Below are 13425 nucleotides of genomic sequence, written 5' to 3'. Positions count from 1 at the left end.
TGCGGTTCGGTTTCATTACCTCTGTGTTCCAACCCAGTACAAAGACTTTTTGCACTGTGAATGGTCAGGGTTGTACAATACACCCTATGTGTTATGTTGTTGTTTTTCACGGCTGTCGTGTGAACATTGTTAAAACAGGTGCCAGTCAAGGTGGCTGCATTCACACAGATACAAAGGAGTTGGGGTGATTTTTTTTGGCTAATTTTTTTTTCTCATAATAAAATTCTGTTACAAGTAAAAGTTGGGGAAAAAAATGGTTTATTGTGAATGTAACTATAATATGCAGTACGTGTAGTTGCTGTAACATTCCTGGCTTGTTTTGTGTTGTGGATTCACTGTGCTGCTACAAGTTGGTTGGATTCTCGTTGAGACAGTCTGTGATTATGAAGTACATGTATTTTGAAGATAGTGCCACTCCACAGATACGTGGATTTTTCCAAATCCAGCCAACAACTAAAACCACTAGATCCTGTCACTTCTGGTGCAGATTTTCTTTAAGGTAATTCATGACAGGTGTAATTTTTATCATTTCAGTAATTCAGGTGTAATTTTTATCATTAAGGTAAACGAAGTGTAATTTTTATCATTAAGGTAAATGAGAGGTAATTCTTATCATTAAGGTAAATGAGTTGTAATTTTTAACATTGAGGGAATTCAGATGTATTTTTTATAACTGAGGTAATACAGGTGTATTTTTTTCTTTATGGTAATTCAGATGTAATTTTTTATTTAAAGTAATTCAAGTGTAACTTTTATCATTAAGGTAAATGAAGTGTAATTTTTATCATTAAGGTAAATGAAGTGTAATTTTTATCATTAAGGTAAATCAGGTGTAATTTTTATCTTTAAGGTAATTCAAGTGTAATTTTTATCATTAAGGTAGTAATTCAGGTGTAATTTTTATCATATAGGTAATTCAAGTGTAATTTTTATCATTGAGGTAGTAATTCAGGTGTAATTTTTATCATATAGGTAATTCAAGTGTAATTTTTATCATTAAGGTAATTCAGGTGTATTTTTTTCTTTAAGGTAATTCAGGTGTCTTTTTTTTTTAATGAGATAATTCAAGTGTAATTGTTTCTTTAAAGTAATTCAGATGTAATTTTTATCATTAAGGTAATGCGGGTATAATGTTTTCATTAAAGTAATTCATGTGACAGTGTTTGGTGTATATTTTTATCAAAGAATTTCAGTGTTAATTTTTAATTGAAGAAAGTCAGATGTTATTCATAGCATAGATTTTCATTCAAGTATTATAGAGGTAATTTTTGGTGTTTATTTTTATTAAGTTAATATTTAATTTTTTGTTAGAGCAATTCAGGTGCTATTATGATATAGATTTTGAGGTAAATCGATCAGGTGTAATTTTTATTGTTAATTTCCATTAAGGTACATACAGTTCAGGTGTCAGTATTTTATGGGCATATTTTTATTAAGGTAATTCAAATTGATAGTATAGACTTTTATTAAGGTAATTTAGATGTAATTTTTGTACGAAGTAGAATTCTTCTTTTAAAGTTGCTATTATGCTAGGTTGACAAAGAATTACTGTAATTTAAATAAGTAATATTTAAAAAAATCACCAAGGTAATAACATTTTGTATAGGGCGTCCTGTAGTGTTATGGTACCTGTCAACATACCACACATATTTGATGACTGTGTGAATATATGTGAAATGGTTTCATCTTGTAACATGTATTAACGAGTATGGTATTCAGTATCAACATTATGTGATCATGTTACACTGGTAATATGGATTATCCTCTAGTGTACATGTAAACATACCACACATACATTAGTTTACAGCTGTGTATGCTTTCATAGTACCGTCGTACTTAATAAATAATATATAAGTAGCTGAACATTTAATAGCCCTGACCTGTCAGTGTATTAACATGTCGTAGACAGCTGACAACCGTGATATGTCTGTGTACATATATTTAATTTTGTTATTGAGAAGTAACAGGTGGTGGTTTGCAGAATTTAATAAGGGCTGTTCTTTAAAGACAGACAGACATACAGTCAGTCAGAGAGGGTGGGAGATGACAGTGTGTGTGTGTGTGTGTGTGTGTGTGTGAGAGAGAGAGAGAGAGAGACAGAGAGAGAGAGCGAGAGAGAGAGAGAGAGAATATGAGAGAGAGACACACACACACACACACACAGACAGAGGCAGAGAGAGAGATATTGCCTGTTGCCACCTCATAAGCTACTGCTTGAAAAAAGCAGCAAGGGATTTTTTATGAATGAATGAATGAATGAATGTTTAACGACACCCCAGCACGAAAAATACATCGGCTATTGGGTGTCAAACTATGGTAAATGCAAATAAATAAAGTGATGATCAACATCAATATTAAAATTCAAGGTTTAAACAAAAACAGTGTAAAGAACTGTGCAAATACAAATATCACAGAATTTTACGGACACCGAATTTTACTCTAAACTTCAATTTGTGCTGTATTGGCCATTCTCAAAGAGAATGTTACACCCCTGCACCACGGTGAGGTTACAGCACACGCAGGGGGGGATTTTTTATATGCACTTTCCCATAGACAGGACTATATGGCCTATGGTGTATAATATTTAAAAAGAGAGAGAGGGAGAAAGGGGCTGTGTATATATATTTGTCATCTAAATCAAACACTGGAATAAATGACAAATAATGAATCAATACATATCAATCTGATGAACTAATATACAGTGGTCTCTATCTAAACTGGATTTCTGTCAGTGAACTCGCATGATTTCAAAGTCCTGTCCATCTACCATTAATCTATTAGCACGAAAACTTTGCATAAACCGGATGCTGTCTATTCTGGTTTTTGGATGCAAAGAATTATTTATGGAGTAATTAGCTCTGTCTGCACCGGCACGCGATTTTTCTTTTCAAGCAATGACGGCAGTTCTCCGGTAATTAGTACGCCAAGGTGAAATGAAATAATCGCGCCTTTTTGAAAGTTAATAGCAGATGCTGTCATGGCTGTGTGCAACTTAATCAATCAGATCATTATTAGTGTGTGTTCATACCGAACTGCATTCTCTCATACAGAGGGGTGGAAAGTAGCCCAGTGGTAAAGTGCTCGCTCAATGCGCGGTCGGTCTGGGATTGAACACCGTCGGTGGTCTCATTGGGCTATTTCTCGTTCCAGCCAGTGCACCACGACTGGTATAACAAAGACTGTGGTATGAGCTATCCTGTCTGTGGGTGGTGCATATAAAAGATCCCTTGTTACTAATGGAAACATGTAGCGGGTTTCTTGTCTAAGACTTATGTTAAAATTACCAAATGTTTGACATCCAGTAGCGGATGATTAACAAGTCAATCTGCTCTAGTGGTGTCGTTAAACAAAACCACCTTTAAATCAGATATATATTAGCTAGGTGCCCAGTGTGATCGGATTTAGTCAGGTTTCTCTCTATCCGTATTGCATAGTGTGCATCTAAGTGAATGCTTTGATGAACAGATAATTGCATTGTGATGCGTTATCTAGATAAAAAACAGATGATGAATAACTTCATCACTGACTGACATAGTGGCATATTGATCCACATCAGTCTGATGAACCAGTATTGAACCGTGCTGCACGGTAGGTCATCTAAATAAAACAACATAACAGAGAACATTTTGTTGAAAAAATTCTGATTAGCAACAGTTGCTAATCAACTGAAAATTGATTAGCAACTATTCTATCACTGTTTATGTGCAAGACATAGCCCAGTGGTAAAGCACTCAATTGATGCATGGTCGGTCTGGGATTGATCCCCGTTGGTGGGGGTCCATTGGGCTATTTCTCATTCCAGCCAGTGCACCACAACTGGTATACCAAAGGTGGTGGTATGTGTTATCCTGTCTATGGGATGGTGAATGTAAAGGATCCCTTGCTACTAATGTACAAATACCGGTATAGCAGGTTTCCTTTCTAAGACTATAAGTCAAAAGTACCACGTGTCTGACATCCAATCGCTGATGATTAATCAATCAATGTGCTCTAGTGGTGTTGTTAAACAAAACAAACTTTTTTCTCTCACTTTTTAGAATTGTGTAGCAGTAGGTAAAACTAACATAATGAACAAAATATTCTTTGTATGGATGACTAGCATTATAATCAATACAATCTTGGGGGCGGGATATAGCCCAGTGGTAAAGCGTTCGTTTGATGTGCGGTCGGCTTGGGATCGATCCCCGTAAGTGGGCTCATTGGGCTATTTCTTGCTCCAGCCAGTGCACCATGACTGGTATATCAAAGGCTGTGGTATGTGTTATCCTGTCTGGGATGGTGCATATAAAAGATCCCTTGCTGCTAATCAAAAAACGGGTTTCCTCTCTCTATATCTGTGTGGTCCTTAACCATATGTCCGACGCCATATAACAGTAAATAAAATGTGTTGAATGCGTTGTTAAGTAAAACATTTCCTTCCTTCTTTCAATATAACCTTGATGATCCAACGGTACACAGTGTAATTAAACTATATGGGGATCAATCAATATCAGATCGATGAACCTTCAGTTATGCAGTGTTTATCATAAATGCCTTAACATATCGGTTCACCTGAATACCACAACCGGACTCCAAATCTAAAGCATGATCAGCTATAGCTTGAACGCAGAAGAAGAAGATTCACCTGAATGAAAAATCTATCACAAATGACTGGCATGTCCTGCTGTCCCACAAGCCACTGATTGAATTGTATACAGCCAGGTGATGAGATGATAACCTGGGGCCACCGGTTGTCATTCTGTGACTTGATGACAGTTACACCACGCCCTGGGGCTGTGGGTTTGTCATCCAATGACTTGACAACAGCAGAACAACACCCGAGGCTGTGGGTTGTCATGTTCAATATATTTTGATCTCTGTGTGATAACCCAGCAGGTCACATCCAATGCGACAGAAAACAAAAAGTTAAAAAAAAACCCAACTAAGGTACAACTGTACTTATTGTCTTCTTATAGTGTATACTGAATGGTATTTCTGTCATTTTTGTCTAGCTGAGGTTGGGGGACAGGGTTTGGGGGGGGGGGGGGGAGAATGTGGGATGTAGCCCAGTAGTAAAGCACTTGCTTGAAAAAAACTAAAGGTACTTATATTCCTTTTATAATAATGTATACTATATGGTATTTCTGTCCTTATTGTATAGTTGGGGGGGGGGGGCAGGGGGGGAGACATTGCCAAGTAATAAAGCACTTGACTAATACTCTGTTGGTCTAGGATTGATCGATCACCTTTGGTGTGCCCCACTGTTTCTATTTCTCATCCCAGCCAGTGTACCACGACTGGTATACCAAAGGCAGTGGTATGTGCTATCCTAGCTGTTTGTGGGATGGTGCATATAAAAGATCCCTTGCTGCTATTAATGGAAAAGTTGGCGGGTTTCAAAATATGTCAAAATTACCAAATGTTTGATATCCTATAGGCGATGATTAATAAATCAGTGTCTCAGTTTAGAGGGGTTATGGTCTGTACTGGTATTTAAAAAGCGACTGTTGAAAATGTCCGGTTTTGTGAGAATTCCGGTTTATAGAAGGTCCAGTTTTTTAAAGTTTCCTCTATATATTGATGTACCTGTTTCTGTATGTGTCATTAGTCACTGAAAGTAAAGATGATGTAGCTGGCAACCTTTGTTGGTTCTCGCTGTTTGGAGTGATTGGGTATTTGTTCAGAACAAATGTCACTTGGTTGTTTGGTAATCACGCAGGTTTTGTTGCACACACAGCTGACAGGTTCATGGGAAAAATACCAGTCATTGCTTATCCTTCAATGAGGTGAAATATTTTAGTGTTGTTTGCCTAAGGCTGCGACTTTTTCATTGATGTACATAATCATTTATACATGTAGCTGTATAATGGTTTGCAGATAGTCTTAGTCTTCAAATGAGAGTGATACTTTATTTCTCTCTGTCTGTCTGTCTCTCTCTCTCACCGGCCTCGGTGGCGTCGTGGCATGCCATCGGTCTACAGGCTGGTAGGTACTGGGTTCGGATCCCAGTCGAGGCATGGGATTTTTAATCGAGATACCGACTCCAAACCCTGAGTGAGTGCTCCGCAAGGCTCAATGGGTAGGTGTAAACCACTTGCACCGACCAGTGATCCATAACTGGTTCAACAAAGGCCATGGTTTGTGCTATCCTGCCTGTGGGAAGTGCAAATAAAAGATCCCTTGCTGCCTGTCGTAAAAAAGAGTAGCCTATGTGGCGACAGCGGGTTTCCTCTAAAAACAGTGTCAGAATGACCATATGTTTGACGTCCAATAGCCGATGATAAGATTAAAAATCAATGTGCTCTAGCGGCGTCGTTAAATAAAACAAACTTTACTTTACTCTCTCTCTCTCTCTCTCTCTCTCTCTCTCTCCCCATTTTTGTCTCTGTCTGTAATTCTATGTGTGTTTGAGAGGGAGGGAGATGGGGAGGGATAAACACAGACAGACTGACAGTTAGACATATAGCCAATTACCCAATAGGTTATTATTGTAGCAAATTAACACATCAAACTTTATCAGAGAACCAATTGACTCGACAGACTGAGTTTTAACCGTTTATATTTCCTAACATATGGTTGGATTGATTAATGAAATTAATGAATTAATTAATGAACAATCGGACATTTCAATGAACATTTAATGACACCTAAACATGAAAAGAATAAAAATCACTTGTTAGTATGTAACAGGAGAGATGTCATTTACCACACCATTATACAACTGACAAGTTTGTATTAATACTTCCTAGTTCATAAATGAACAGTTGTACTGGCCTTGGTGGTGTCGTGGTTAAGCCATCGGACACAAGGCTGGTAAGTACTGGGTTCACAGCCCAGTACCGGCTCCCATGCAGAGTGAGTTTTAATGACTCAGTGGTTAGGTGTAAGACCACTACACCCTCTTCTTTCTCACTAACCACTAACAACTAACAGATAAACCAACTGTCCTGGACAGACAGTCCAGATAGCTGAGATGTGTGCCCAGGACAGCATGCTTGAACCTTAATTAGATATAAGCACGAAAATAAGTTAAAATGAAATGGACAGTTGTCATGCTAATATAACAATGATTTTAAGAAAATCTAATGTGGTTTGTTCCTAAATTCATTTACCATTATCTTTGGATGATTTTATTTGTTTTTAAATGTTAACATGCAATGATTGTTTTATAGGTGATCATTGGTGGAGGGGGAGGGGGGAGGGGGGCATCCTAATTATTGTTTTATAGCTAGTGGGTGTGACAGGTAAAAGAACATCTAATGTGGTTTGTTCCATCCTTCCATTCTCTCTGAATCATTTGTTTTGAAATGTTGACATGCATGGCTTGTTTCATGGGTGATCATTGGTAGATGGTGGGCATCCTAATTATTGTTTTATATCTAGTGGGTGTGACAGGTGTGAAAAAACAAATCTAATGTGGTTTGTTCCTTTGGTTACCATTCTCTCTGAATCATTTGTTTTGACATGTTCACATGCAAGGGCAGGTCCATAACTTAACCATTCAAGAGGCTGAATGCTCGCAAACATTTAGATTGGTACCATTGTCTTCTATCACATCACATTCATCTAATGTGAGGCCTAAAAACCAGTCTAGCTAGTGACCACGGTCTCCCTCCTGAACATGTCTATCGTGTATGTCTGTGCCTCCAGGTGTGGGTGGATGCCACACAAAGAAGAAGAAATGGACACAAAACAAGATGCCTAACAAGTCTGTTGTGTTGTTGTTTTTTAGACTCTAGTCTCTGATGTGCCTAACAAGTCTGTTGTGTTGTTGTTTTTTAGACTCTATAGTCTCTGATGTGTCTAACAAGTCTGTTGTGTTGTTGTTTTTTCGACTCTAGTCTCTGATGTGCCTAACAAGTCTGTTGTGTTGTTGTTTTTCAGACTCGAGTCTCTGATGTGTCTAGACCGAAGTCATATTGAAGATGAATCACTACGCCACGCACCCTGGTACCAGGCTGGAATACCCAGGTAACAACTCACTCAAAACATAACCGGGTCACTGTGACCTACTTTTCACACACTACTCCACATTAAAAGAAATCCTTGTCTGGGCCATATCTTCCTTATTATAGATTTAGGAGGGGTGGGACATTGCCCAGTGGGAAAATGCTCGTCTGATGTGTGGTTAGTCTAGGATCGATCCCCGTCAGTGGCTAATTCTCATTCCAGCCAGTGCTGGTATGCCACTACTGGTATATCAAAGGTCGTATGTCCATCTGTCTGTACACATTTAATTTCCGGAGCATATCTCCCTTTTCAATTCATATACATGTAGGATCAATAAACTTTGCATGTAAATATAACTTGGGATGGCGGTGTACTGCACATCATATGCCTCACTGGTACTCTTATTAACCAAATTCATTTCTTATTGTTTCCTCTGACCATTGACATTTGATATTGCTTAGTTTGTAACCATAGACATTTGTTATTGCTGTCTGACCAATGACATTTGTTATTTTCTGTAGCCAATGATATTTGAATTGTTCCTTTCTAACCAGTTCAGTGACATTTGCTGTTGCATATAGATTTGACCATTGACAATTGTTGTTACTTACTTTCTGACCAATGACGTTTCTTGTTTCAGAGAGATAGCGCTGGAAATCCTGCAGCAGGAGGATGTGGGTTCGTTCATCGTGCGGGACAGCACCACCCACCCCGGCTGTTTTGCCCTTTCTGTCCGTGTGCCAAAGTTTGAAAATGCAAATGGAATCTCCCACTATCTGGTGTTGAAGACACAGCGAGGAGTCAAGTTAAAGGTTAGTAAAGAAAGAAAGAAAGAAATGTTTTATTTAACGACGCACTCAACACATTTTATTGACGGTTATATGGCGTCAGACATATGGTGAAGGACCACACAGATAATGAGATAGGAAACCCGCTGTCGCCACTTCATGGGCTACTCTTTTCGATTAACAGCAAGGGATCTTTTATATGCACCATCCCACAGACAGGGTAGTACATACCACGGCCTTTGATATACCAGTTGTGGTGCACTGGCTGGAACGAGAAATAGTCCAATGGCATATATACAGATTACAGACAAATATAATTTAAGCCTTACTTACGTACATATATACATACATATCTATCTACCTATCTATCTACATGTATCTATCTATCTACTGACGGGGATCGATCCCACACCGACCGCACATCGAGCAAGCGCTGTACCACTGGGCTACATCCCGCCCCCAGGTTAATATGCAGTGTTTCTGGTATTCTCATGTATACTGTACAACAAAAGAAATGCAAATATTAATTTAGTTTTTGTTAGCCATTTCATATCTGTCATGGACTGAGCCTGTTCCTGACATCATACTAGTAGTAGAGGGCTGGAATTTAGCTCAGTCGGTTGAGTGCTCGCTTGAGGTTCTTGCATTGCAGGATTGAACCACCTCTGTGGATACATTCAGCTGATTGGGTTTTTTTTCCTGTTCCAACCAATGCATCACAACTCGACAAAGGCCATGGTATGTGCTTTCCTTTCTGTAGGGAAGTGCATATAAAAGATCCCATATTGCATTTAGAAAAATGTAGCGGGTTTCCTCTGATGTCAGAATTACCAAATGTTTGACATCCAACAGCCGATGATTAATTAATCAGTGTGCTCCAGTGGTGTCGTTAAACAAAACAAACTTTTTTTCATACTAGTAGTGGTATGCATCAGCCGTCATGTTCACAACATAATTAGATTAACAGCATGCCGTCATGCTCACAACATAATAACATTAACAGCATGCTGTCATGTTCACAACATAATTAGATTAACAGCATGCCATCATTTTCACAACATAATTAGATTAACAGCATGCCATCATGTTCACAACATAATTAGATTAACAGCATGCCATCATGTTCACAACATAATTACATTAACAGCATGCCATAATTTTCACAACATAATTACATTAACAGCATGCCATCATGTTCACAACATAATTAGATTAATAGCGGCCGTCATGTTCACAACATAATTACATTAACAGCATGCCATCATGTTCACAACATAATTACATTAACAGCATGTCATCATGTTCACAACATAATTAGATTAACATCATGCCATCATGTTCACAACGGCATTGTGGCAGGCCATCAGTCTACAGGCTGGTAGGTACTGGGTTCGGATCCCAGTCGAGGCATGGGATTTTTAATCCAGATACCGACTCCAAACCCTGAGTGAGTGCTCCGCAAGGCTCAATGGGTAGGTGTAAACCACTTGCACCGACCAGTGATCCATAACTGGTTCAACAAAGGCCATGGTTTGTGCTATCCTGCCTGTGGGAAGCGCAAATAAAAGATCCCTTGCTGCTAATCGGAAGAGTAGCCCATATAGTGGTGACAGCGGGTTTTCTCTCAAAATCTGTGTGGTCCGTAACTATATGTCTGACGCCATATAACCGTAAATAAAATGTGTTGAGTGCGTCGTTAAATAAAACATTTCTTTCTTTCATGTTCACAACATAATTAGATTAACAGCATGCCATCATGTTCACAACATAATTAGATCAACAGCATGCCATCATGCTACATAAGGGTTTATTTATTTTAAATTATTCAACTTGAATCCCGTTAGTTATTGTATGTATTAAATTTATCAATGTTTTGTGAACATTTTAGACCTATGTTTAGTCTGTTTTTCAGAGTTAATTGTATCATGAATTTTTTTGTATATATATATATATATATCCAGGACAATGGGTTAGTTATTAGTTGCTAGTGGTTAATGAGAGAGAAGAGGGTGTAGTGGTCTTACACCTACCCATCCAGGACAGTGGGTTAGTTGCTAGTGGTTAATGAGAGAGAAGAGGGTGTAGTGGTCTTACACCTACCCATCCAGGACAGTGGGTTAGTTGCTAGTGGTTAATGAGAGAGAAGAGGGTGTAGTGGTCTTACACCTACCCATCCAGGACAGTGGGTTAGTTGCTAGTGGTTAATGAGAGAGAAGAGCGTGTAGTGGTCTTACACCTACCCATCGAGTCGTTAAAACTTGCTCTGGATGAGAGCTGGTACCAAGCTGCAAGCCCTGTACCTATCAGCCTTATGTCCAATGGCTTAACCATGACACCACCGAGGCTGGTAGTTAACCAAGTGTCATTTCCATTATATAAGGAAAGGGAGAAGCTAATTGTAGCTTATGAACAAGGAAGTGTTTCATTATTTTTTATCACGTCACCAAAATGTCACAATCTTTAAAAAAAAATATAAAAAATTGCCAGTGTAGTAAATGTATAAATGTTTTCTCATCTTGCAGGGTCTGGACAAGGAGTGGTCTAACCTGACGGCGCTGGTGACGCACCACACCGTGATGAGGGAGATGTTGCCGTGCACACTGCGACTGCCGCGCAAAGCCAAGAACCCAATGTTCAGAGCCAGCGACAAGGATGACCGCGAGGATGACCCCGATTACCAGAGACTCTCCGATTTCTCATCCATGATGGCGCAGCTGAAAATGTGATAAACAAAAACAAACAAACAGAGCCACTTGCTGCTTCTATTGCAGTAGGAGCTTCTTGGGTTGGTGGCTGAGTCTTTAGAGATTGGGCTTTGAGAATTTTGAACTGAAAGGAAAAAAACAAACAGAGCCACTTGCTGCTTCTACTGCAGTCGGAGTTTCTTGGGATGGTAGCAGAGTCTGAATATGCTTCAGAGATTGGTGTTTTAGCATTTCAAACTGAAAGGAAAAAAAACTAAAAGCTTCTTCGCCAATTTTTATCGGAGACTCTTCAGATTTCTTGTCCATGATGCTGCAGCTGAAAATGTGATATATATATATATATAGATATTGTCCACTTGCCTCTATGCAAGTGCTTCTGGGGATGGAGACAGGTTCCAGAGATTCTATTGGTGTTCATAATTATAAACTGCAAGAAGAAGAAGAAACAAAGCATCTTCGCCTGTCTTTAGTCCTACGTTATGCCAAGTCTTTCGTTTTGTTTTATATGCAAAAGAGATGTTTTTATATGTTTGTTTGTAGTGAAAATAGTCCTGTTGTTGGAAAGTGACCTGTGGAAGCCATACTCATCCAGTTGTTGTTATCTTAAAGATGGTTCTGTTTGTCCAGCGAATGGTGTCCATACTGGATGAAATATCCTTCTGAATTCACATATATGCAGTTGTAGTAGAGGAAATTGGATTCAAGTGCCTTGTAATGGCATGTATTCATTTCTACAGATTTGGATGCAATCATTTCAATTACAAAACTAATTGCAGACATTGTCCATATAAAGAAGTAAAAAACCCCAACAAATTAAATAGGGAAGCTATCATTGAGAAATATTCATTCATACAGATATGGAAGTAGTAATTTCAATTGCAAAACTGTAACAGCAGACACCTAAAAGTAAGGTAACCATCTTGAAATGTGTGGATTTTAGTGATTCAGTTGCAGGGCATTAAAAAAACTACAAGTGCAGAACTGGTATTACCTTGATAAAGAAAACAAATGGTTGCCATATTCACACAAGAGGCTACTGATGATGATAATGACACTGGTTAATAATAATAAAAAAATATTTTTTTTTTTTTTCTTTTTTTTTTCAAATATATTTTTGTTGATCCAGTATATGCAAATATTGAGTATGGCTTCTATCTGCTATACCCTGAACAACCAGAAGCATGATAACTTCTGAGTTTGTCGTTTGTGCTAGAAACAAAACCCCAAGTGCTAGTTACGAGATGGAGAATAATTCTGAACATCAACTCTTTGTCTGACCTGTGGTCAGAACATTTAACCCTTCAATGCATGAACTATGATGGTCCAAACATTAACCCTCTTAATGTTTCACCCTACACTATAGTCATCATCACCGTTTTTGTTTCAATTCAGGAACTATGTTTGAAGTCAGTGGACTGTTCTATAGGGAGATTTCATATAATGAAGAAATCCCTTCAGATGTTTGTGTGTTTGTTTGTTTGTTTGTTTAAAATGCATTATTGTGTTGTTAATGAAGGTTTGTTTTATCAACTTGTTGCATGTTTGAGGAAATGAGAAAAAAAGAAGAGAAGAGGGTTTTTATGTTTTTTGGAAGTGTGTAAGAGACACCCATTAAAGCATGATGTTTTAATAGTCTAAACAAAATTAGATATATTTTTTTTTTAGTTATTTATTGTGTGTGACGATGTTTCAGATGTGTTATAATGCAGACATCCATGTAAGCCTTATTGAATCTATTAAATTATTAGTTGGATTTGATATGTTTTTGTGTTTAATTAGATTTACAGGGTGTGCATGGATGGTCACCACTGTTGCCAGTTGCAATAAAGATATAAAAGTGGTAATACAAACAGGTTATACCAATTCAACATGCTTGTAAGAATCTAACTGTAGTCTTTAGTCGTAGCTAGGATAGATAAACAGCATTTAACAATCACTCTCAATGGAAGGAAATGTTTCATTTAATGATGCACTCAACACATTTCATTTACAGTTATATGGCG

At 38.1% G+C, this 13425-nt stretch overlaps 1 protein-coding gene across 1 annotated transcript in view; it reads left to right on the top strand.

Moving 5' to 3' along the window:
• The window catches only part of LOC121390269, a 132907-nt gene extending 119732 nt beyond the window's left edge, over window positions 1-13175 (top strand). Inside the window, exons 8-10 of the mRNA XM_041522051.1 lie at window positions 7864-7950; window positions 8570-8741; window positions 11240-13175. Coding sequence (XP_041377985.1) covers window positions 7864-7950; window positions 8570-8741; window positions 11240-11443 — 463 coding nt within the window. The 3' untranslated portion in view covers window positions 11444-13175. The remainder of the gene's footprint in view (window positions 1-7863; window positions 7951-8569; window positions 8742-11239) is intronic.
• The last annotated feature ends 250 nt before the right edge of the window (window positions 13176-13425 follow it).

Source organism: Gigantopelta aegis, chromosome 15, assembly GCF_016097555.1.
Source record: "Gigantopelta aegis isolate Gae_Host chromosome 15, Gae_host_genome, whole genome shotgun sequence".
NCBI lineage: Eukaryota > Metazoa > Mollusca > Gastropoda > Neomphalida > Peltospiridae > Gigantopelta > Gigantopelta aegis.
Note: the sequence above shows the minus strand (reverse complement) of the source record. Positions and strands in the feature narration are given on the sequence as shown.